This window comes from Limanda limanda, chromosome 7, assembly GCF_963576545.1.
Source record: "Limanda limanda chromosome 7, fLimLim1.1, whole genome shotgun sequence".
Classification (NCBI taxonomy): domain Eukaryota; kingdom Metazoa; phylum Chordata; class Actinopteri; order Pleuronectiformes; family Pleuronectidae; genus Limanda; species Limanda limanda.
The window spans coordinates 3,757,886-3,782,763 of record NC_083642.1 but is presented as its reverse complement, the minus strand read 5'-3'; the positions used below and the strand labels follow the sequence as shown (position 1 = coordinate 3,782,763).

The following is a 24,878-nucleotide window of genomic DNA, read 5'->3' as shown; positions in this document are numbered from 1 at the left end:
AGAGAGAGAGAGAGAGAGAGAGAGAGAGAGAGAGAGAGAGAGAGAGCTGGTGGGTGAGAGAGAGAGAGGGAGTGGGAGAGAGAGAGAGGGAGAGAGAGAGTGGTTGGGTGAGAGAGAGAGAGGGAGAGAGAGAGAGAGAGAGAGAGAGAGAGAGAGAGAGAGAGAGAGAGAGAGAGAGAGAGAGAGAGAAGACAGAAAGAGAGAGGGAGAGAGAGAGAGCGGGTGGGTGAGGAGGTTGAAGTGGAGGGTGTGGGCGGGGCCTGTGACGTCACTGGACGCTCTCCTTTTAAGTCGCGGCTCTCAGGGACGCAGCTGCAGATTTTAAACGTCCCGTTATCTTCCCGTCGGACCGTTCAGCTGCCCCCCCCCCCACCACGTCTTCACCTCCTCCTGCCTCTTCATCTCCTTCTTCATCTCATTCCTCCTCCTCGGATGGGGTCGCCTCCATTCCTCCACCGCCTGCACCGCCCGCCCGCCGCCCTCCGCCGGGACTGAAGCCGCTCGCAGTGAGTAGCAGGACGGTGTCCTCTCCGTGTCTCCGTCCCTCCGGCCGCTGTCTCCTCCGTGACTCTCTGTTCTGATGCGATTCTTCAGACTCACATTCAAGTGTTTCGTGGATTGTTTTTGAAGGTCGTCGCGTAAGTGTCGGTGTAACAGCCCTTCTCTTTATTTTCAACCTTTTATTCTGTGATTTCACCTGCGAGAGGGAAAGAAACCTTCGTCTCTACTGTGAGAACCTTTGATTTTGTGTTTTTCTACTTTGAATCCGAAGAATCGATCAATAAGGCATCAGACTCGGGCTCCACTTGATATTACTCATATCACCAGTGCAGCAGACACTCTGACCAAACTGAATTTACATTCAAACAGAAGAACTGAGGGAAAGTGAAGCAGGTTCTTCTCTGGTTTGAAACTGGGACTGAAAGAAGAATCAAAGTGATCCTTCACTGAGGAGACCAGCGAAGATCCACCAGGATTAAACCAGCTGAGAGGAGCCGAGGTGTTTCTGTGGACTGCTCCTTCACAGGACAGAACATCACAGGAGTTCAAGGGAATCAAGTGTACACACAAACCCCCTGACACCTGGTTCCTCTCGGTTCCTTCCTGGTTGGTGGACTAGTTTGTGTCCTGGTTCCTGAGTAAGTCCTGCCTGGTTGTTGCCTAGTTCCTGCCTGGTTTGCAGTCTGGTTTGCAGTCTGGTTTGCAGTCTGGTTTGCAGTCTGGTTCCTGCCTGGTTCCTGCCTGGTTCCTGCCTGGTTCCTGCCTGGTTCCTAACTGGTTCCTGCTCTGAGGGATGGAGAAGCAGACCCTTCCAGCCTCCTCCTGCTCGCTGGTCCTCCTGGAGGAGACCAAAAAGAGCCCCCTTCTTATGTCCAATGGTGGCAGTCACCCTCCTGCGGCAGCTGCTAACGTCAGCCTCGTGGAAGGTTCTGGAGAAGGTGGCGGTGGAGCTTGTGTTGGTCTGGACAAGAAAGGGGGCGTGGTCACGAGGCCTCAGCCGGGATACCCTGAGCGTGAGACATGGACCCGGCAGATGGACTTCATCATGTCCTGCGTGGGATTCGCTGTGGGTCTCGGCAACGTGTGGAGGTTCCCGTACCTGTGCTACAAGAACGGAGGAGGTGAGGCCCAATACACACACAAACACACAAACCTCAAGCTCCGCCCCTTCACCAAGCCAGCTTCTGATTGGTTTGTTCATCAGTGTGTTTATCGCTCACAAAACGTACGTTAAAACCAGTTTGTCTTTTTAAAAAACAGACTTTAGACTTTCCCGTGGTTGAAGAAGTTTTAGTCGTTCACATCTGATCTGCAACAATTGATTCAGTGATTGACGGATATGAATCAGCAGCTGTTCTGATCATCAATTAATCGTGAAAGCAGGAATCTGGATTCTGTCCCAGCTCCACAGGGTCAGCCTCGTTTCCCATAATCCCTCACACCAGCTTGGCAGAAGGTAGAGGGTGTGTGGCTTTAAACATAGTGGGCGGGGCTTGGACAGGGGCGGAGCTTAGTTCAGTATCAGTGTGGCTATCAATCAGAGTGACAGCAGCAGGTGTGTGTGTGTGTGTCAAAAATCACAATTAAAATCTATGTTGACCATGTTTGAACAAATCCTCTGTAAAATCCTTCAGAATAAAAGTCCGATGTATGAGGATGAGAACAAACTCAAATAGAAAAAGTGAAGAAACACAACAGATAAATTACATAATATTTCCACTGATCCAAAAGAATAACAGACAGGTTCTTGAAAAAATGTCACAATATGGTGTCAGCTTCTCCAGTGAGGTTTCTGTAAAGCCGAAGCTCTTTGGGTTCTTGGCCTGCGGGTCATTTGAAGACGACCTGTGAAGAGTCGGTTTTTTATCTTCTGAAGTTTTCTTGGAGTAAAGACACAAGTTGGATTGTGTGAATCACTCGGAGCAGAGGAGGAGTCCCAGCAGGAGCCTTCATCATTCCTCCTTCTCCTTCCAAACTAAACTTCACCAGCGGAGACAAACTGCTGCGAGAGAAAAGAAAAGATGTTACTCCTCACCTGAAAAGGTCTCGTTCACACAGTCAGCCAGTTTGAGCTGGACAGCAGGGGGGGGAGGAGGAGGCGAGGGAAAGGTCTGCATGTTCACACAGAGAGGAGGAGGTGACTAGTGTTAAATCACAAGTGAAAAGGTTCTTGGAGCTGGACTCTGCTGTCCTGTCTGTAAAGGTCGCCTCCTTCACACCGGATTTATCAGATACGACCTGAAGCCAAACTCTCTTTAAAGGAACATTCAGCTGTTTTAATTTAAAGCCTGAAGGTGGCGTCGCTGTGTGGCAGCTTCACTCAGTAGATCCACAGCTTCACTCGGTTGATCCACAGCTTCACTCGGTAGATCCACAGCTTCACTCGGTAGATCCACAGCTCAGTAAATCCACAGCTTCACTCAGTAAATCCACAGCTTCACTCAGTAGATCCACAGCTCAGTTGATCCACAGCTTCACTCAGTAGATCCACAGCTCAGTTGATCCACAGCTTCACTCAGTAGATCCACAGCTTCACTCGGTAGATCCACAGCTCAGTAGATCCACAGCTTCACTCGGTAGATCCACAGCTTCACTCAGTAGATCCACAGCTGCACTCAGTAGATCCACAGCTCAGTAGATCCACAGCTTCACTCAGTAGATCCACAGCTCAGTTGATCCACAGCTTCACTCAGTAGATCCACAGCTTCACTCGGTAGATCCACAGCTCAGTAGATCCACAGCTTCACTCGGTAGATCCACAGCTTCACTCAGTAGATCCACAGCTGCACTCAGTAGATCCACAGCTAAGTAGATCCACAGCTTCGCTCAGTAGATCCACAGCTTCACTCAGTAGATCCACAGCTCAGTTGATCCACAGCTTCGCTCGGTAGATCCACAGCTTCGCTCGGTAGATCCACAGCTTCGCTCGGTAGATCCACAGCTTCGCTCGGTAGATCCACAGCTTCGCTCGGCAGATCCACAGCTTCGCTCGGTAGATCCACAGCTTCGCTCGGCAGATCCACAGCTTCACTCAGTAGATCCACAGCTTCACTCGGTAGATCCACAGCTTCACTCGGTAGATCCACAGCTCAGTTGATCCACAGCTTCACTCAGTAGATTCACAGCTTCACTCGGTAGATCCACAGCTTCACTCAGTAGATCCACAGCTGCACTCAGTAGATCCACAGCTCAGTAGATCCACAGCTTCGCTCAGTAGATCCACAGCTTCACTCAGTAGATCCACAGCTCAGTTGATCCACAGCTCAGTTGATCCACAGCTTCGCTCGGTAGATCCACAGCTTCACTCGGTAGATCCACAGCTTCGCTCGGCAGATCCACAGCTTCACTCGGCAGATCCACAGCTTCACTCGGCAGATCCACAGCTTCACTCGGTAGATCCACAGCTTCACTCGGTAGATCCACAGCTTCACTCGGTAGATCCACAGCTCAGTTGATCCACAGCTTCACTCAGTAGATTCACAGCTTCACTCAGTTGATCCACAGCTTCCCTCGGTAGATCCACAGCTTCCCTCGGTAGATCCACAGCTTCACTCAGTAGATTCACAGCTTCACTCAGTTGATCCACAGCTTCCCTCGGTAGATCCAAAGCTTCACTCAGTAGATCCACAGCTTCACTCGGTAGATCCACAGCTTCGCTCGGTAGATCCACAGCTTCACTCAGCAGATCCACAGCTTCACTCGGTAGATCCACAGCTTCGCTCGGTAGATCCACAGCTTCGCTCAGTAGATCCACAGCTTCACTCAGTAGATCCACAGCTTCGCTCAGTAGATCCACAGCTTCACTCGGTAGATCCACAGCTTCACTCGGTAGATCCACAGCTTCGCTCAGTAGATCCACAGCTTCACTCGGTAGATCCACAGCTTCGCTCAGTAGATCCACAGCTTCACTCGGTAGATCCACAGCTTCGGTAGATCCACAGCTTCACTCAGTAGATCCACAGCTTCACTCGGTAGATCCACAGCTTCACTCGGCAGATCCACAGCTTCACTCGGTAGATCCACAGCTTCGCTCTGTAGATCCACAGCTTCGCTCAGCAGATCCACAGCTTCGCTCTGTAGATCCACAGCTTCGCTCTGTAGATCCACAGCTTTACTCAGTAGATCCACAGCTTCACTCAGTAGATCCACAGCTTAACTCAACATGAACTTCTCAGCGATGGAGGTGCAGCTCGGTTCTCAACACTTATCTTTCCAGTCTTTCTGTTACATCCCTAGAGATGTGGGGATTAAAGGAACTGCACTAGGCTGGTTTATGTCTTACTGATAGATCGCAATTTATTATTGTTAACAAAGACTCTTCCATGCACACAAAAGTTAATCTGGGACTTCCACGAGGTTTTGTACCCCCGCCAATACTTTTCATTTTACATATGCTTCACGACCAGAAGAAGGAGTCAGATTCTAGAGGTTCCTTCCTGAAGGACTCGACCTAACGAGCTTTGATATAATGTATGTTGTGATTTAGCGTTCTGCTATATAAGAAGCTCCTGAATACTAACTTGATCGTTGCTTCCCTTTCCACCAGACACTGTTTGTGGTTATTTGTTATTGGTCCTTGAAGATTTCCGAGGGGTCACGGGGAGGAGGGGTGTACAGCAGTGTTTGGGTCCTTGAGGAGGTTCCAGGCGTGGCAGGTTTACAGCTGCACTGAGATAAGACGGATCAGATCACATGTTCAGGGTCACGTCTGAGGAGTGAGCGTCTAAAACATCCTCCAAATTTGTGGCTGATTCTCCGAGCGCAGATCTAATGGAGCTGTTTTTCATCAGGGAACTCTTACGTCCTGGAGGGCGAAGTGTCCTTGAACTCACCAACCATTCATTACAAAAATACTGAGTTTAATGTCTGACATGTGACCTTTGACCTCTTGTGGGTCGCGGCTCAGACGGCGGTGACAGACTGATGCTGAAGGTCAGAGTGGGTTGTTGTTCATCGTTTACCTAAGGTGTAGCTGCTACACACACACACACACACACACACACACACGCACACACATGCGCACAAAGAAGAGTTCACATTCCTCTGCTGCAACACCCTTCCTTCTCTCCTTCTGTGGATCCTTCCTTGCTGCCTTTTTTTCTTCCTTGCTTCTTTCATTACTTTCTTCCCTCCTTCCTTCTTCACAATCTTCTGACCTGTTCTACTCAACCTTCAGTTGTCCTCTCTTCTTCTCTCCCTCCCTTTTCTCTCTGCCCTCCTCTTCCTCCCTCCTCTCAAAGAATCGCTCAGATTTATCGTCCTGCAGAAAGTGTTTGTGTGTGTGTGTGTGTGTGTGTGTGTGTGTGTGTGTGTGTGTGTGTGTGTGTGTGTGTGTGTGTGTGTGTGTGTGTGTGTGTGTGTGTGTGTGTGTGTGTGTGTGTGTGTGTGTGTGTGTGTGTGTGTGTGTGTGTGTGTGTGTGTGTGTGTGTTTTACTGCAGCAGGTACCCTTCCAAGGACAGGCCACACACACACACAGACACACAGATTATAAAATGACCTGCGGCTCAGTGGTCATCTTTTACATTTTTACATGCGACAATGCCTCTGTTTCTACACTCTTGTATCTTTGTGAGGACACTCTTCATAACCACTAAACCTTACAGGTCAGGTTTCTCAAATAAGAGAAATATCTCCCGGTGAAAACACAATGTCATACACGTAGAAGACACTGACAAAGAGTTTGTGGTGTTAAGAGCTGACAACGAGGTCGGGCTGATGTGAACATGATCACGTGATCTACACGACAGAGTTAGTATGTCACTTCCTGTCTGTGACTGCTCCACCTCTCACCTGCATAATGCAGAAGATTTGTTTTTCGTCCTGAGATATTCGTGCTTTTCATGTTTCACGTCCGTCACGTGTTAGAAACCTCAACACGTCCACTTGCTCACTGGGAAGCTTCCAGACATTGTCCTGCTGTTTGCTCACATGGACGCACTCTGACATTTTAAGACGAGGGTGGAAGGAAATGTCTCATTAAATGTCAGGAGGCATCAGTGTTTTACAGCCCCCCCCCCTTCCTTTATGTCTGAGGTCCATGGTTTCAAGTTTTCCTCGAAAGTTCCAGGAGTTCCTCAAATGTTTTTAAACAGCTGATCGTGTGTCTCGCACTCTCATTGGTCAGTTCAGGCGTCCATGCTCTGCTGTACGTCTCAATGGTAATGAACTGTCGCTCATGGTCAAGGGTCAAGGTCAGGGCTATTGTTAGAGTCGGTGGCAAAGGTCAACAAATATATAGTTTCATGACAGGAGCTCTGTGTGTCTGTCTGTGTGTGTGAGTGAGATGATTGGCTGCCAAGAGTGACATCATCATCCCTCTCACCACGTGGACCACAGATTAACAGGAAGTAATCTTCTAATCCTGTTGAAAGACCTCACTGCTCCTCTCCTCTCTTCTGAGGTGTCCAGGTGTGTTCCAAGGAATTCCACGTGTCTTCCAGGTGTTTTTAAGGTGTTCCAGATTTATCTTAAGGTGTTTCAAGTGTGTTGGACTTCCTTGAGGATGTCACCTTGGTTCAAATGGACCTTGAAGAAATTTCAAAAGGTCGTGAGGGGTTTCTGTTAATTTTGGAAAATATACCTGAGTATTTGAGTCCTGTAGGAGAATGAAAGAGGTCACACTGGTTTAATTAGAGAGTTGTAAAGGTCTGTGTCAGTTCCGGAAACGTTCAGGAATCCTTGAGTGCTTGTCAGTGATAAGTCATCATCAACTCTGTGCTCAGCAGCTGTTTCCTCTTTTAGCAGCTTCTGTTTCCGGATCAGTGAGACAGTTCAATGGTCACTAACGGGACTTCTACTGTCTTGCGCTCTTCTTGTTGACTTGTGTCACTGAGATCGTCCCGAGTTCATGTGAGAGATGGAGTGTGCGTGTGCGTGTGCGTGTGCGTGTGCGTGTGCGTGTGTGCGTGTGTGCGTGTGTGCGTGTGTGCGTGTGTGCGTGTGTGCGTGTGTGCGTGTGTGCGTGTGTGCGTGTGTGCGTGTGTGCGTGTGTGCGTGTGTGCGTGTGTGCGTGTGTGCGTGTGTGTGTGTGTGTGTGTGTGTGACTAACATGCTCCTGCAAACAAGAAAAACAGACACAGCTAAATAATAAAAAATGAATCTGCTCTTCGAATCAAACAGATTCAGAGAGTAAAATATAAAATAAATCAATAATTATATATATATATATAAAGTCAATATGATATACTAATGCATTCAATGTGTGTTTGAACAAGGTCACACAGAATGTTGTTACATCACTGAAACATGTGAGACACCATTCATCACAAACACGGCGTTCTCTCAGTCACTCGTCTTTTTTCATCCTTTTATGTTAATTACATCATCAAGCGTAGATCATCAGAACAATAAACATCATGTTGTGTCTTATGTTTAAAAAACCTTCAGATCACATGTGACTTGTGATAAAAACAGCGATGATGTAGTGAGCTGCTGAATCATGTTGAGCACAGCTGAGCCAATCAGGTATGTTGGACAGTCCAGGTGGAGTCTGCCAGGAGGAGTTAGCCTGGAAGCTAAACTCTGCTAACGTAGTGTTTGGCACCGAGGGTTGTGACAGATTCACAGGAGAGACCGACAATTTCAACATCAGAGCAGCAGAAGAATAAAAAGACAATGTTGTGAAAGAATCACAAGAATTATGAAGCTACTATAGAGTTAAATAGAGAATTTAAAAGTGAATGAATTCATAAAATGATAAGAAGTTCAGGAGTAAAGGTTTTGTTCAGAGGGAGTAGGCTGAGCTCACAGCTTCAGAATAATGGTGCCCTCGTGTTCTGCCAGTAAAATACTCTTAATGTGAAACAGCAGGAAATCAACAGTATCGTACAATTATAATAGTGTAACTGTATAAATATCCTCAACATTTGCCTTCACACATGCACCTCCTCTGGAGAAAATATGGAGGAACTACAGAGATCAGTGATTGTCTGAAAGCAGAATTAGGGACATTTAGATTTCAGTGAGAATGAACATCAGCTGTGGTGGTGATGGTGCGGAGGACGGCGTCCTGGCCAATCCGTGGTCAGCTGATCCGACTGAGTCACCACGTGCCAAATGTGACAGCGACCGATCAGGACGCTGCGAGCGGCTGCAGCGCTCACCGCCACCACACGGCATCCAGCTGGGGCTGATGGGAACACAGATCTACCACGTGACTTGATGCCGGCGCTGCAGGAAGGGTCAGAGGATCAGTTACTAGGATTCATCCTGCAGGGTGCATGATGGGATGGACACGTCAGTCAGCGCTGATGATGATGAGGCTGCCGCTCCGTCATTAGCCCTGTTATCAGCCTGTCAGTACTTAGCCCAGTGACTTACCACGGATTAGCCAGCTTAGCTAGCTAACTGTGGCGCTGCAGCTTAACAGGCTAACAGCAGCTGCAGCTCTGTCGCGCTTTCAGCTCTAAACGAACCACACCCAGGGCATGTTCGATGACACCCCCCAGGACAGGAATACGCTCCGCCCCTCACCCGCTACAATGGTTATGCTTCACATTCTCAGACCGAGGCCTCTGGCGGCATTGGTTCTGTTCTGATGACTTAAACTCTACAGACTAACATGAGATTTTTACGGTAGTTTGGAACAGATTTTTGAAACTAAAGACGTTTTCATGACGTGCTGCCGCAGTCATGAATTTAACCTTTGACCTCTGTAGTCCAAATGTCCCTCTGTTGGTAGTATTTCTTACTGTGTTGTCATTTCCTTCAGAATCTTAACTTAAGCTCAAAGGTTTCCACTCACTGGCATCAGCGTACATTATCAACACATCTTTCACTTATCGTAACAAAAGGGAAGGACATCATCACTAATGGAACATGTGCTGAAACAGACACAGAGGCCTCGACTTTCTACAAGAACAACAGATGTTCAAACTCTTTTGGTTTTTAGTTTAGATCAATTTAAACTAAATCATGAAAACAACAATCTCCCCCAGTCAGGCCCCACCAGCAGGGGGCGTCTGTTTTCAGAGTGACATTCAACAACTTCAGGACACATTTAAATAAACTGAGTGAATAACAAGTTTTGGTAAAATTCGTACAGGTTCTCTTCTTAGACTGCAGCCTATACTCAGCCTGAGAGGCGACACTCAGGGCTCATAAACTCGCTCGGATCTCCTCTGGAGGCTGAACAGGTTTGAAACCATCAGGTGCAGATGTTCTGTTCACAATGTTCATGTTGACGTGTTGATGGTGAATAAAGTTGTGTGGATTTTAATATCACAGGAGTGAAGTCTTGCTGTTTTGGGGCGTGAACAGTTGGTTCAGCATTACTGTGTGTGTGTGTGTGTGTGTGTGTGTGTGTGTGTGTGTGTGTGTGTGTGTGTGTGTGTGTGTGTGTGTGTGTGTGTGTGTGTGTGTGTGTGTGTGTGTGTGTGTGTGTGTGTGTGTGTGTGTGTGTGTGTGTGTGTGTGTGTGTGTGTGTGTGTGTGTGTGTGTGAATATTCTTATTGAGCTGCCCTGCCACCTCCCATCTTTTTCCCCAGTCATGATTCAACAGCAGCTCATGTTTTCGTGCTAGCCCAACACACCAGAATACGTGCTAATGCTAATTGACTGTGCTGTCATTCAGTTGTTATTTAGTCGACAATAACAACTTCCCACATTTCCAAATCACAATTTGTCTCATAGATCTTAACAAGGTGCAGCATCCTCTGTTCTTCACCCTCAACAAGAGGAAAACTACAAAAAACATACAAGAGCATTGGGAGAAAAGGTAGAAACCTCAGAGAGAGAGAGTCACATGTGAGGATCCTCTCATAGATGCTGCGTTTCGATTTGGTCTCAAAAGACGGATCCATGAACCAGCTGATCATTTCAGGGGTCGGGGGTCATCACTGTGACACATGAGGATTTTAAATAATAGTTTGAAGTGTAGACGTGAGTTACTGTGACTCAGGAGTAGCTGCTGTCTCATCACGTGGAAGGATTATTTTATGATGCGCTGTTTGAAAGAATGAATGAATGATTACTCGTCTCCTTTTACTACGAACTGAGACGAGAGACATGAATGAACAATCAGGAAAACCCTCTCCCTGGTATTTTAATTGGTGTGATCGACAAACACACACACACACACACACACACACACACACACACACACACACACAGGCACAGGCACATACACACAGGCACACACAAACAAACAGAAGGGGGTAAGTGGGTCACAGTGCTACGGGGAACTGGTATGAATGGAATCAAACTGGAATGATACTGGGAGGGAGGGAGAGTGAGAAGGAGGAGGGTGAGGTGGGGGGGCAGTTATATAACAGCTGCCATTACACACACTGAGCTCTCATGCAGAGAGATGACTCCTTTAGCTCCACTGTCATATTCAAAAAGAAATGAACCTTTAATTCAATTATTATTGATTTTCTGTTCAGATCAATATGACAGTTAAAGAAGCTTCCTCTCTACTCATATATATAAATATCTAAGTGTGTTTCCAGCACATAAAGTAACTAAGTACAGTAAAAGGGAGTTGCAGTAACAGTTCCAGTGACAGAGATATTTTTCTAGAGTGTATGCGAGTTGTGGTTTCTCTCGTTTCACCTCAGTCGCTCGTCAGCGTCTTTTCTTTTCTATCACATCCTCGACTGCGTTCGGTGAGAGACAGGATTAAATATGAAGGAGAATGAGGAGAGGAGAAGTCCTTCGTTCCCTCAGAGGTGCAGTGTCATGACGGAGGAGAAAAAGGATGAGGAGGACGTAGGGATGAAGATTCTCCTCCTTCCTCTTCAGTTACATAAAAGCTTGATGTTGTGACGCTGCTGAAAAACACATGAGAAACAAATTACATACAGTTGTAACGTAGGAGAGACGACCGGTCCACGGTCCTACACGTCACTGAGACTGTTTAACTACAACTGATATGACCCCTACGTGTGTGTGTGTGTTTGGAAGAATAACCTTCTGGACTCTTTTCATGATGTCATGTTTGATGATGTTATGACATTGTGTTTGATGAAGTGATGTCCATGTTTGATCATGTGTCTCGTCCTGCAGGCGTCTTCCTGATCCCGTACATGCTCATCGTCTTTGTCGGTGGAATCCCCATCTTCTTCCTGGAGATCGCTCTGGGACAGTTCATGAAGGCCGGCAGCATCAATGTCTGGAACATCGCTCCGCTCTTTAAAGGTGCAGTACGCCAAGAATTCACCGCTTAAAAACTCTTTACATAACTGGGAAACTTCAGGAAGCTCCGCCCACTTACCGTCCACCACTGAGTCTTACATCGTTAAGATAGTGAGACTAGAACCAAAATCTCAAATTCTATCGAGGTAACAGGACGTTTCATTTTGGCTTTTAAATGAGTCATGTTTCCTGTGGCTCTGTCCGTCTCTGCTGGACAGTCCACGGAGGAGGTGACCGTGACCCTCGAGATCCCTGCTGAGGTCACGTTGCCATGGCAACAGACACAAATCCACGCAGTAAGCAGTTGAGTTGAGTTTGATTGGACACGTCCGAAAACACACATTCAGCTTTTCTGTGGAGGTTTATCTGAAGGTGATAATCTGTGATCCTGCTCTACGTGCCTACACACACGGCTGGAAAACTACCAGCAACACACACACACACACACACACACACACACACACACACAGAGTCAGACTCACACTCACACTCTCGCACACCTTTCTTTACCATGTAATTTCTTTATATCTTTGTTAGCCCTACAAACTATTTATCAGTTCAATGGTAACAGGAGCGAATGACCTTCTGTGAACCTCGGCTGGTGTCGGTGGCGTTGATGTTGACTCAGTTCCACCTTCACGATCCCACGCGACTACACCCACGGTCAACACACATCTGCAGTGTCCCCACAGGGAGTTAAATATGAATCAGTGTATTATGAATGGAATAAACACACACAAGTATGAAGTCATGTGACAGGTTTAGATCAGGTGTTAATATATATATATACACATATATATATATATGCATGTATGTTCATTTCTTCTGTTTGTAGATTCTGTGTCAGTGAAGCTTTTTGAACATGTAGATTCATTTGAACTTGAGGCCTTGTTTGTCTTTGTGGTTAAGTCAAGTTCAGTAAAGTGTGAATGAGTGTTTTTGGTCTTGGCTGTGAATCAGCAGTGATGGACCACGTGGTCCTTCTCCTCATGCTCACTCATAAATGTAGATTTGCAGTTTTGACTCAGTTCACAAGCAGGAAGTGGAACAACTAGACACAACTGTCTCACTGATTAATTCATCAACATGTTTTTAGGAAGGAAACTGTGAACATACTCTGCAGAAGATAGAACTTTTATAACTATACTTTGTATAAATGGTAAATGAGTTTAGACACATTACACATTTTACGTCACATGAAAGCGACTGACTTGATATCGTGTCTTCGTCCTCTCCCTCAGGTCTCGGTTACGCCTCCATGGTCATCGTGTTTTTCTGTAACACCTACTACATCATGGTGTTGACCTGGGGCTTCTACTACCTGATAAAGTCTTTTAACTCCGTCCTCCCGTGGTCCACCTGTGACAACGTATGGAACACGCCCAGCTGCATCGAGGCCTTTCATCATCAGCAATGCAGAAACAGCAGCCTCGCCAACATCACCATCGCCAACAACATGACCTGTGACGACCTGGCCAACTCGCGGTCGCCCGTCATTGAGTTCTGGGAGTAAGTTCTGGTTCTGATCATTAGATTGTGTTCTATCGGGACACTGGGACAGTTTGATGGATTCAGTTTTTCTTGAGGCGACCTCAGCTGGGGCTTGTTGATGGTGATGTTGGGTAGGGTTGCAAAGGGGCGGAAAGTTTCCGGTTAATTTCCGGAAACTTTCCGGAAACTTTCCACGGGAATATTAAGCTCGGGAATTTTGGGAATTTTGAAAAAAAAACAAAACTATGCAAATTAAACGCTGAGCAATAAAAACATCATTCAAAACTCTATTTTAAAGATGTATGGAATGCAGCACACGCTGCACGTTGAATTTCAAACTTCTACTGTGCATTCTTCCATCACATGCACAGATAATTCCCAGCATCCTTCACTCTACAGCAGGGCTATTGAGGCCTGCTGTAGTGTGCAGGACTAGTCAGGTAAGTTTCCATGATATTACTGGGGAAAATATATAAGCATGCTGATTGAGGATTGTTCATCTGTTCATCTAGCCTATTTCCATTAATTTATCCATCAATTGTTAAATATGAGTAGAGACAATTCCAATTGTTTGGCTAACTATTTATATCTCTGGCATTGCATTAGTGTTTTTTTACAAACTTTTTTCTCATCTTATTCTACAGAACAATGCCACGTGCACTCTCTCATGTGTGGAGACATTTCACCCCATCCAATGTAGAAGGAAAGGCTGTGTACATTTGAAAATACTGTGCATAGACCTATGTTAAGAATGACACAAAGATGCAGAAGCATATAGTCAAGTGCCCAAAGTTTCCTCAGGGCTCAAATCAGCCTATGACACAACAAAATGTTTATATTTATGTCTGTATATGACAAGTTAAATACAGTAGTGTAAATTAACCACAACATTTCCAGTTTATTCCCATTAATTCCCGTTAATTCCCGTACATTCCCGTACATTCCCGTTAATTCCTGTTAATTCCCGTTAATTCCCATGGAAAGTTTCCAACTTTGAAAATTCCCGGAATTTTGCAACCCTAATGTTGGGTCACGCTGGCTTTGGTTTTCTAATATTCTTCAACAGGTTTTAGTTCTGAGACATGAACTGTATTCTTACTTTTCAATATAAATTGAGCAGATTTTTCCAAGAAAATATGAATATAATTTGACATAAGATTTTAAAAGTTTTGTACACATCATTCATTATTCAAGTTAAGATGTGAATGATTTGTCCTGCAGTTCAGTCACCTCCACGTTAATGTTCTCTACGGGCTGTAAATGTCAGGCATAGGCTGGTGCCTCTGTAATTTGATTTCAGGCGAACAATAAATGTTGTCTGTATCATTTTAGCTCCAGTAGGTGAACGGGCACGATATCCTCACAAGGTTACAAGAGAACATTAGAGATAAGTAACATGAAGCAGACTGATATCAGACTCCAATCAATGACCAAACTACATTAATCCAGAACCAGCTGCTCAGCCGTCCTCGTCACATCTGGACCGAGGACAGACGGCTGACACTCACAGTTCTCTGGGGATTTACTGAGAAACAAATAACAAAGCTCAGACGCCTCTGACACATTAGTAAGGAATAATAAAACAGAAATTAGAAAGGACACATTCTTTAATAAGATAAATACCAAGAGTCAAACAAACCTTAAACTAATTATGACATAAATCTGTAACATCAGTGCAGAGATCAAACTCTGAAGGAGAAAATTATTTTTCTAATCATCGTTGATATTCGTCATCAGAAGCTGCTGAAACAACATGAATCAAAAGTGATGTCTTGTGTTGGCTAACACTAGCTAGCATTACCTGTTGCTAGCTAACTGGCTGTCTTGTCACCAACAACATGAGCTAATGTTATAAAGAGTTAAATCACTGACGGGGTTAGGGTTAAATAACACTGAGGCACAAATATCTGGATGTTTTCAGTTTGAACGCAGCAGGAAGAATCACAGAACAACTGAATAATGTTTCTAAAGTATATGAAGAAGAAGAATTCCTCTTTGTTGGTCTGTGATGTTCAGGTGGATAAAACGTCCCGTGTCTCTGTGCAGGAACAAGGTGCTGAACATCTCGCCGGGTCTGGATGTTCCTGGGAGCTTCCACTGGGAGCTCATGCTGTGTCTGATGTTCGTCTGGGTTCTCGTTTACTTCTGCGTCTGGAAGGGAGTCAAATCCACCGGGAAGGTAACACTAACTTTTTTTTTATCATCATTTTAATAAATATTCATAAATAAAAGTGTTTAAATGGCACAGCAGACATTTTAACTGAAACTGTAAAACTGCAGTTTCAGTCTGAGTCCAACAGCTTCACACATCTATGACTTTTTAGATAAAAAATAATGAATTTTCTTTTGAGAAGCCGCTCCAAAAAGGGGGCGGGGCCGATAGAGTCAAGTCTAAACTCACTGTTCCACTTGTAAAGATTTGCAGGACTGTTCCTACAATGCTGCTGTTTTTATAAGTCCCCAAAAACATGTGATATGTTCTTTAGATGAGACACTTTTCTTTTTGTTCGCTGTCTTTGCCTTAAAATAAAAAAAACGATGAAAACATAAAAAACATACTAAAATGTTCCACTTTATTAATCATTACAATATAAAATGTTATTACTCTGTATTTCCTTTTTTGGTTTGTTATTTTGCTGTTGCAATTCTCAAATATTAATAATAACAATATAAAGAAAATCAGCGCACAGATGACAGACTGTCAGTTTAACTGCTGCGCTTCATTACAGTCACAGTTACATAACCCCCCCCTGAAGGTCAGAGGTCACCTGACAGCTGAATGATCAGCTTCCTCGTTTCAGTGACACAGAAAAGTCAGATCACATATCAATGTTGATTTTTTTATGGATTCTCATTCTTAAGTAAAGGTAAAGTAAGTATATTAAACAGAAACACCTACTTCACATTTTTTAAGTTAAAGTATATGATGTAGAAAATTGACCTGGGAATGTTTTAAGTTATGTGTTTAGTTTATTAATAAAACTCATGCATTCATTCATGAGCAGAATTTTGCAGCTGTTCCTTTAAAACTACAACCTTCAATTGATCGTAAAGAGAAGAGAGTGTGGAGCCGTGATTCACTGTGTGTGCGTGTGTGTGTGTGTGTGTGTGTGTGTGTGTGTGTGTGTGTGTGTGTGTGTGTGTGTGTGTGTGTGTGTGTGTGTGTGTGTGTGTGTGTGTGTGTGTGTGTGTGTGTGTGTGTGTGTGTGTGTGTGTGTGTGTGTGTGTGTGTGTGTGTACGTGTGCGTGTGTGGGCCATTGGCTCATTGCGATGAGACTCGTACACACCGATGTCACATGGCAGGCTCATTGTTACTATGACGACAGGTGGGGGTGGGGGCTGTGAGGTGGCTGGCTGGGATTGGCTGTCCTGCGGGGGAAGGGGGGGGGGCAGCTGGACTCTGCAGTGGGACGTGACTGAGACACAGAGAAAATACTTATGAGCATGTGCTACAAACCCCTGGTGGCAACGCACGGCACTGCAACTACAGAATATATAACCCACAAGAAAACACCTTTATCATTTTAACAACTACACACAAAATACAAATACACACAACAATAATACAGGCAATACAGACATACATACATGCAACACAAATACACACAACATAGCCAAACAGACTGATAACTGACACAGACGACACCCGAGCCTTTAGCCTGTTGCTAGCCTAATGAGGACACGTCTATAAACTCAAAAGTTATTGAACAGCAAATACATTTTCTGAGACATCATCACAATCCTGATTTATACAACACACTCACAGTGTACAGAGTGCTCTCTGTGATAACAACTATCTTTATATGATATTATTATCAGAGTAACACTGTGTGATACTGATGATGTAATGATTATGTAATATGCAATATGCAATATAAAACAAGCTGTTATCTCAAATGTTTAAATTACTTGGGTTGAGTTCATCTGTGGCTCTAGATACATTTCCATTTAATAAATAATTTTATCTACACTGTATTTTTTTATTGTCAGTGGCTAAAGATATGTATTTATTACTCTGGACTATAATCTGAATTTATGTTGAACTTTAATTCACAGTTTAACAATATGAAATAACTGATTCTCAGCGAACTTCTGAAATTAACTGGAAATTTCTGTTGATCCAGGAACTCAGAAACAATCAGGTGTGAAGAAGCTGTGACCAAGTTCATACGAGCTACAACTGCACAGGGAGAGATAATGTTTAAATGTCTTTATATGAGGACGACCCACAAGCTGTGTGTCTGTGTGTGTGTCTCTGTGTGTGTGTGTGTCTGGTCTCACGGCTCTCTGTATCAACACAAACACTTCACAGGGTGGATCATCAGCAGGAGACTGAAAGATGAGTGTCAGGTCAGAGCAGAGGGAGAGAGAGGGAAAGGGAGAGAGAGGGAGGGAGGGAGAGAGGGAGGTAGTGGGGGGAGAGAGAGAGAGAAATATATCAGGGTTCACTGTAAAAGTTTTATTTGCACGTTAAGACATATAATATAAGATTATTGACAGATGGTCAATAATTTATGAATAATAGTTTTACCGGGAAAACTGGCATCATACAAAGACAGTAACTGGGGTTTGTGTGTGTGTGTGTGTGTGTGTGTGTGTGTGTGTGTGTGTGTGTGTGTGTGTGTGTGTGTGTGTGTGTGTGTGTGTGTGTGTGTGTGTGTGTGTGTGTGTGTGTGTGTGTGTGTGTGTGTGTGTGTGTGTGTGTGTGTGTGTGTGTGTGTGTGTGTGTTCATAGACCACATCAGTATTCCCCTCCAGTTCTTGTCAACATTTCCAGCGATAGCGTTACATGTCCTGCTGAGATAACTGACAACGTGGATCTGCTCAGATCAAGTCTCAGATTTGTTTTCTCTCAGGTTAAAGCATCATTCACGCGATCAGTTCCAGCTGCAGCTCAACATGAACCCAAACTGATCCCAGGTCGTGGGACACGGATCTGTTTCTGCACCTGATCTCAAACCACTTGTGCTATATTCCAGTCTGTCCTGATTGGTTTTGATTGGTGAAATATTTCTTAGCGCATTTAGGAAAAGTCAGCCGCCACTCTGGCTTTACCTTCCTGCAGCCCCCTCCACTTGCACATGACCTTCCAGACAGACACACAAACACACACACACACACACCCTCAAACATGTGAAGATGATGTTTTAAGAGTCTCGAAAAAACTCATTGTACACGAGTGTAAATAAAGACAATGACACGTATCTACTTCCTACTTTTGGACAAAAATGAAGCTAAAGATACAAACGCTGCCATCTTGTGATTTCAGCGTCAGTAGCAGCGCATTAGAGATCGGGGGGTGGAGCCAAGGTATCAAGGTCTCCACCATTCTTATACTTGACCAATCACGAGACAGTCTCAGCTTCCGATCATGACTACTCAGACAGATTTTTTTTATTTATCTTCAAACATTGCAGGATGGTTCTGTCAATTTTTAATTTAAATTCCAACATTCATTCAAAAAGTCAAAATTCCAAAAGGAAATTACTTAAAAGATTTTGTCTAGATGTGGATCAGAGCGTCTAAAGGAGTTTGCCTCGTGATTCAGCAGGGGGCGCTCACTGTCAGCATGACCCTTGACCTAAAGTAAGTCAGGTGATGGTTTTACTGACGTTATTTTTTGATGGAGATGGAGGACAGTTCCAGTTCTACACTGTAGAAACATTACAAACAGAACATGTTGGTCCACTTTGTACAGAGTTGTGTTGCTCTTCAATAGTCACAAACCTTCAGGCCAACTGGTCTCCACCTGGGCTAGCAGCGGAGGACGCACCCCATGTCCAGTGTTTCATGGAGGTTCGAACAAATTGCGTCTCACATAAAATAAATTGGAACTTGATTTTTTGGAAAAAGTGAAGCCGTCCTGCATTTTGAGACGTTCACTCGTCCTGAACAGGATTTCACGGCTCTCAACACAACCACTTCACAGGCCTGCTCATCAGCAGGACGCTGAAAGATGAGTGTCAGGTCAGAGCAGAGGAAGAGAGGGAGAGAGAGGGAGGGAGAGAGAGGTAGGGAGAGGGGGGGATAAATATATCACGGTTCACTGAAAAACTTTTATTTGCATGTTAAGACGTATAATGAAAGATTATTGACAGGTGATTCCTTCATTCATTCAGGGAAATTCTCAGTAAATTATGAATAGTTCTACCGGGAAAACTGGTATCAATAAGATTTGATTTGATTTGATCAAACAAAGACAGTTACTGGGGGGTGTGTGTGTGTGTGTGTGTGTGTGTGTGTGTGTGTGTGTGTGTGTGTGTGTGTGTGTGTGTGTGTGTGTGTGTGTGTGTGTGTGTGTGTGTGTGTGTGTGTGTGTGTGTGTGTGTGTGTGTGTGTGTGTGTGTGTGTGTGTGTGTGTGTGTGTGTCTGCTCAGATCAAGTTCCGATTTGTTTTCTTTAGGTTAAAGCATCATTCACGCGATCAGTTCCAGCTGCAGCTCAACATGAACCCAAACTGATCCCAGGTTGTAGGACACTGATCTGTTTCTGCACCAGATCTTGTGAGTCTTGTGAGTCACTTCATGACTTGACATTTGAAAAGTTTACAGGAGACATGTTTCGCTCTCAGGTTGATAATTTGAATCCCTTTTAATGTTAATGCTCAGAAAACACAGGACTTTCCTCAGTCTGTCCATCGCTGCTGCTCCTCCTTTCAGCCTCTGTCTCAAACACTTGGTTTTAGCTCCTGTCTCTTAGACCCCCCCTAGATTCCAGTCTGTTCTGATTGGTTTTGATTGGTGAAATATTTCTGCCACATTTAGGAAAAGTCAGCTGCCAATCTCGCTTTACCTGGCTTTGTTAGGGGGCGTGGCAGACCAGCCGTTAGGTGTGTACTATGCAAATGTTCATAATAACAGTCCTAACGTGTGTGTGTGTGTGTGTGTTTCAGATTGTGTACGTCACAGCGACCTTCCCCTACGTGGTCCTCGTCATCCTGCTGGTCAGAGGGGTCACTCTGCCCGGAGCCTACGACGGCATCATGTACTACATCAAACCTGATTGGTCCAAACTGATGGAGGCTCAGGTGAGATGTTAGTGGAACAGAAACCTCCTGTCTGATCCACATCTCCGTGTTAACCAATGATGTGAATGCATCACACCTCTGACCTCTGACCTGTGACCTCTGACCTGTGACCTCTGTGTAGGTGTGGATAGACGCCGGGACTCAGATCTTCTTCTCCTACGCCATCGGACTGGGAGCTCTGACAGCGCTGGGCAGCTACAACCGATTCAACAACGACTGCTACAAGTACGACACACACACTCACACAGAGACACACACACACACAAAGCAAAGGATGATTAATTGAGCTTGTCTCTCGTCTGCTGCAGAGACGCCTTCGTCTTGGCTCTGATCAACAGTGGAACCAGTTTCTTTGCTGGTTTCGTGGTGTTTTCTATTCTGGGCTTCATGGCCAATGAGCAGGGAGTCGACATCTCACAGGTCGCTGAGTCAGGTAAACACACACACACACACACACACACACACACACACACACACACACACACACACACACAACGGTGTTCTAGTCTTGATGACACTCAAAGCTCTTCACAGAACAGTTTTGCCAGTTAGACAGTTGTGAGCAGCACTTTCTCAATCAGCACAGCCGTCAGGAGCAGTATTGGGTTCAGTATCTTGCCCGAGGACACGTCGGCACATGGAAAGAGAGAGAATTGCACTGATGACCTCTTGGTTCGCTGACACCTACTGGGCTCACAGACTCACAAGATGGAGTTTGTATCTAAGATACTTCAGTGGAAATGTATCGTCCATCTTTTCAGCCTCTGACAGCAGATCACTGATGAACGTCGGAGCTGCAGGTTCAGCTCATCACTCACTGAAGGCTCATTTTACAGGATCATTATTATTATAATAATAATAATGATCATTACAGTTGTTATTAATATTATGATTGTTATAAGCCTCCTCACATAAAGCATCTCAATACAACACTTTTACAACCAGTTGGTGGAACCAGCTTCACATGCTGCAGTCTGAGACGTTCACATGAAGACTCTGTGTGTGTGTCTGTGTGTGTGGCTCTGTTTGGTACAGTCTTTAACTAACTGTATATTTATTATTAGCAGTGAAGCACATGATGGCTAGTCACACACACTCACACACACACACACACACATGGTTATATTTAGTGTCTCCACAGAAGGTCTGAGGCTGCAGCTGTCTGAGAGACTCACTGAAATCTGTTTCTGAGACTCCACCGCCTCTCGGCCGATCACAACGATTCTCACATATATGATATACATGATACTGAAATATTACAGTTAGAATATTGTGCGTGTGTGTGTGTGTGTGTGGTGTGTGTGTGTGTGAGGAATCTTTTTATTCTGATCTGGCTGTAAAAAGAACAAAAGTAGATCCTCTTTACCCTGAGGCCTGCCTGACACGTTTACAATGGTTTAAAGTATTAGCATCACAGCGTGTGTACTTGTATGTGTGTGTGTGTGTGTGTGAGTGTGTGTGTGTGCAGTATTAACTGTGGGATTAGTGAACCAGGCCCTTTCACCTCACGACATGTGACTCATCTTTATTTCATGAGGCTCTGCTCAGGAAACCCGTCGACACTCTAACTGTGTCCAAACCAAACTGTAAATGTGGTTTGTGTGAAATTGGCGAAGCTCACAGCTGATTGGATGAGATACATGTCAGTCAAGTCCAGGTTTAAAGGTGTTTAACCTCTTAACGTGTGCTTCAGGTCCAGGTCTGGCGTTCATTGCGTATCCGAAGGCCGTGAGTCTGATGCCGGTGGCTCCGCTGTGGGCGGCGCTCTTCTTCTTCATGCTGCTGCTGCTGGGGCTGGACAGTCAGGTGAGCCACTGCTTCATCTCACTTCTGCAACATTCAGCTGCTGTAACTTGTGACTTTCTCTTCAATGAGTTAGTGAATATTGACTCAGTGTCTCTGTCTCCAGTTCGTCGGCGTTGAGGGTTTTGTGACTGGAATCCTGGATCTGCTCCCACAATACAACCATCGATACAAAAGGGAGATCTCCGTGGCGATATGCTGTTTACTGTGCTTCATTATTGATCTCTCCATGGTGACGCAGGTATGTTACAGACTCTCTGGATTTTAGTTCACGCAAAACACTAAGCAGCTGTTACTGAGAAACAGCGCCACCTGCAGCCACACGTGTTGATTAACTCAGTTTGGCTCTGTGTAGAATTATTTATGTTTTCTAAGTTTCCTGCTGAATATTGGAGATAAACTCTGGTGTACGATTAGGACAACTACAAAAGCTGCTTTCAGACCTGCACTGCAGTTTCTCTGGAGGACGAGTACGTGTGAACGCAAATTTAAAAACTGGGTCTTTATCTGTCGTCCTGCAGGGAGGGATGTACGTCTTCCAGTTGTTTGACTACTATTCGGCCAGTGGAATGACTCTGTTGTGGCAAGCATTCTGGGAATGCATAATAGTTGCCTGGGTCTACGGTAGGACCCACACACACACACACACACACACACACACACACACACACACACACACATACACAGCCAGTGAAGTATACTGTGTCAGTTAAGTATGTGATCCTAAAATAAGCGCAGGAATAATTATGTAACATGATGTGAAGGTCAAAGTTTAGTCTGTTAATGTAAAAATGATCCTCGTGGTTAACATGAGCTCATAGTTTATTCCGTTCTGTGAAAAAAGTTGTCAAACGTGTTGGTAACGTGCGTTGTAGTCAGAGAGAGGAGCAGAGATCTATGTTTATATATATATATATATATATATTATATCTGTTCATGTGTTTGTTTCTGCAGCGCATGAACATTGTGCTTCTGTATCAGACGGTTCAGTCAGGACTTTGTTGATTGATTGTGTCGCAGGTGCTGACCGCTTCATGGACGATGTGGCTCGTATGATTGGCTACCGTCCTTTCCCCTGGATGAAGTGGTGCTGGTCCTTCATCACTCCATGTGTCTGCCTGGTGAGACTGAACCCTAGAAAACACTGATTTCTCTTTTCCATAATAAAAAATCCTATTTGTAAATGTTTTCCATCCTGTTGTCTTTAGGCTATCTTCATTTTCCACCTGTTCAACTACAAACCTCTGACCTACAACAACGTGTACGTGTACCCGTGGTGGGGCGAGGTGATTGGCTGGTGTATGGCTTTGTCCTCCATGCTCTGCATCCCCGTCAGTGTTCTCTACAAACTGTTCAGAGCCAAGGGAACATTCAAAGAGGTACATCTCAAAGTTGGTCAGTCCAGTAGAAGTTGATGTTCAGTGGTTTCCAGGCAACACATTCCTGAGGTTTAAAGTTTTACTGCATGAGAAACGTGGTAAATGATTTGTGAAGAAACAGATTGTTACTCTTTAACCAATCGGAGCCTCTGAGCTGACGTCACATGACCTGTGATGTTTCTTGCTGTGTTGCAGCGCTGGGCCCACCTGACCACTCCGGTGTGGGGGGCCCATCACCTGGAGTATATGGCCCCCGACGTCAGAGACCTGACGCTGATCTCATCCGGCACCGACGACAACAAGGTCATCATCTTTGAGAGCGTCATGTAGTCTGGGCTCCACCAATCACAGAGCTCCATCTCCATCCATCCCACCGAGCACCTCGACCTCAGAGATCCATCAGCTGATCAGAGCTTCATCTGCTTCTCGAGAGGAACAAAATCTGTCCCTCAAAGAAAAGATCTTCTTACTGACGGCGTCGGGTCGAGCTTCTTCCATCTTGGATTAATGGATTCAATGGAAGCTTGTGTTGATGGAGTTGTGCAAACACACACCTACCTTCCTGTTAGAGGGCCATTACACACACACACACACACACACACACAAACACACACCTACCTGTTAGACGGCCATTTCACACAGACACACACTCTCTCACACACCTTTGACCTCTGTGTGTGTCGAGGCCAATTGTTGAGACAGAATTTTAGACAAACAGACTGAGTCCCAGAGAAGAACTGAGGTCGTTTGCGTCGTAACAGGAATTAAAACGTTCGGTCCTTCAGTCGCGTGATGAAACCATAAGATGTGTTCACTTCCTGTTAAGGCTCATTTATTCTGACTTTATGTTCGATGAGAGAAACCTCCCACATACTTCAATGCATCCTTTACGTTGCCATGGTTTGTAAACAATACATCCACTAGAGGGCAGAGTCAAAAGTTTCTGAAAACAACAAAAAGCAGTCGCAATGTAAATGGCGTCTGTCCAATTCACCACCAAATCTCTTCCTTGTGTCCTATGGTCATCGTGCTTTCACCATTGGTTACACTGCCCCCAACGATTTCCTGTGGTACTGCTTCATTTAGTCAGTTTCATCCGTAATGAACCCACAGTACAGACGGAAGTTTTCACGATACTTATCCAAAGTTGAACATAAATGAGCCTTAATAGGTAAAATAATAAACTAAAGGTTTCCACGCTTATTTACACTGAAAACATCTAACAAGAAAACATTCCTGTTACGAGGTAACCAACGGTCCCTGAACTGAGCACGCTGCCAGGAAGCTGAGCTCAACGAGCCCTGAACGCATCATCAGACTGATCCTGGTTCTGCTTTAGTCCTGAGCTTTACTTTGACCTTTAACCTTTGACGTCTTTAAGTCTGTCAGCACTTTATTTGACACTTTGATTGTTCTGAATTCTGAGGTTCAGGGTTTCTGTTCTGTTCTCGAGTTCAATACTGTGAATCACCAGCTCCGACTACTGATCCCAGAACAGTCCTGACTGCTGGGCAGCGTGTGACTCGTTGACCGTTGACCTCT

General features: G+C 44.9%; 1 protein-coding gene across 2 annotated transcripts; it reads left to right on the top strand.

Moving 5' to 3' along the window:
- Positions 1 to 1,294: 1,294 nt before the first annotated feature.
- Positions 1,295 to 23,666, top strand: slc6a8 (solute carrier family 6 member 8). Of its 2 annotated transcripts, XM_061074390.1 has the most exons (14): positions 1,370 to 1,445; positions 1,476 to 1,622; positions 11,507 to 11,638; positions 12,877 to 13,144; positions 15,173 to 15,305; positions 20,020 to 20,154; positions 20,276 to 20,379; positions 20,463 to 20,587; positions 21,848 to 21,960; positions 22,064 to 22,198; positions 22,479 to 22,581; positions 22,978 to 23,078; positions 23,166 to 23,336; positions 23,532 to 23,666. In XM_061074390.1, exons 1-14 carry the CDS (start codon positions 1,370 to 1,372, stop codon positions 23,664 to 23,666), a joined length of 1,878 nt encoding a protein of 625 aa, XP_060930373.1. The 2 variants fall into 2 exon arrangements, with proteins under 2 accessions (XP_060930372.1, XP_060930373.1); XM_061074389.1 differs by having other exon boundaries at positions 1,295 to 1,622.
- The last annotated feature ends 1,212 nt before the right edge of the window (positions 23,667 to 24,878 follow it).

Bases quoted from the DNA above. Each gene is read 5' to 3' on its own strand.
- slc6a8 (XM_061074389.1), top strand. From the start codon at position 1,295: ATGGAGAAGCAGACCCTTCCAGCCTCCTCCTGCTCGCTGGTCCTCCTG. The intron at 20,588-21,847 runs GTAAACACACAC...CGTGTGCTTCAG, and splicing joins CTCACAGGTCGCTGAGTCAG to GTCCAGGTCTGGCGTTCATT. The intron at 23,079-23,165 runs GTGAGACTGAAC...TGTTGTCTTTAG, and splicing joins TCACTCCATGTGTCTGCCTG to GCTATCTTCATTTTCCACCT.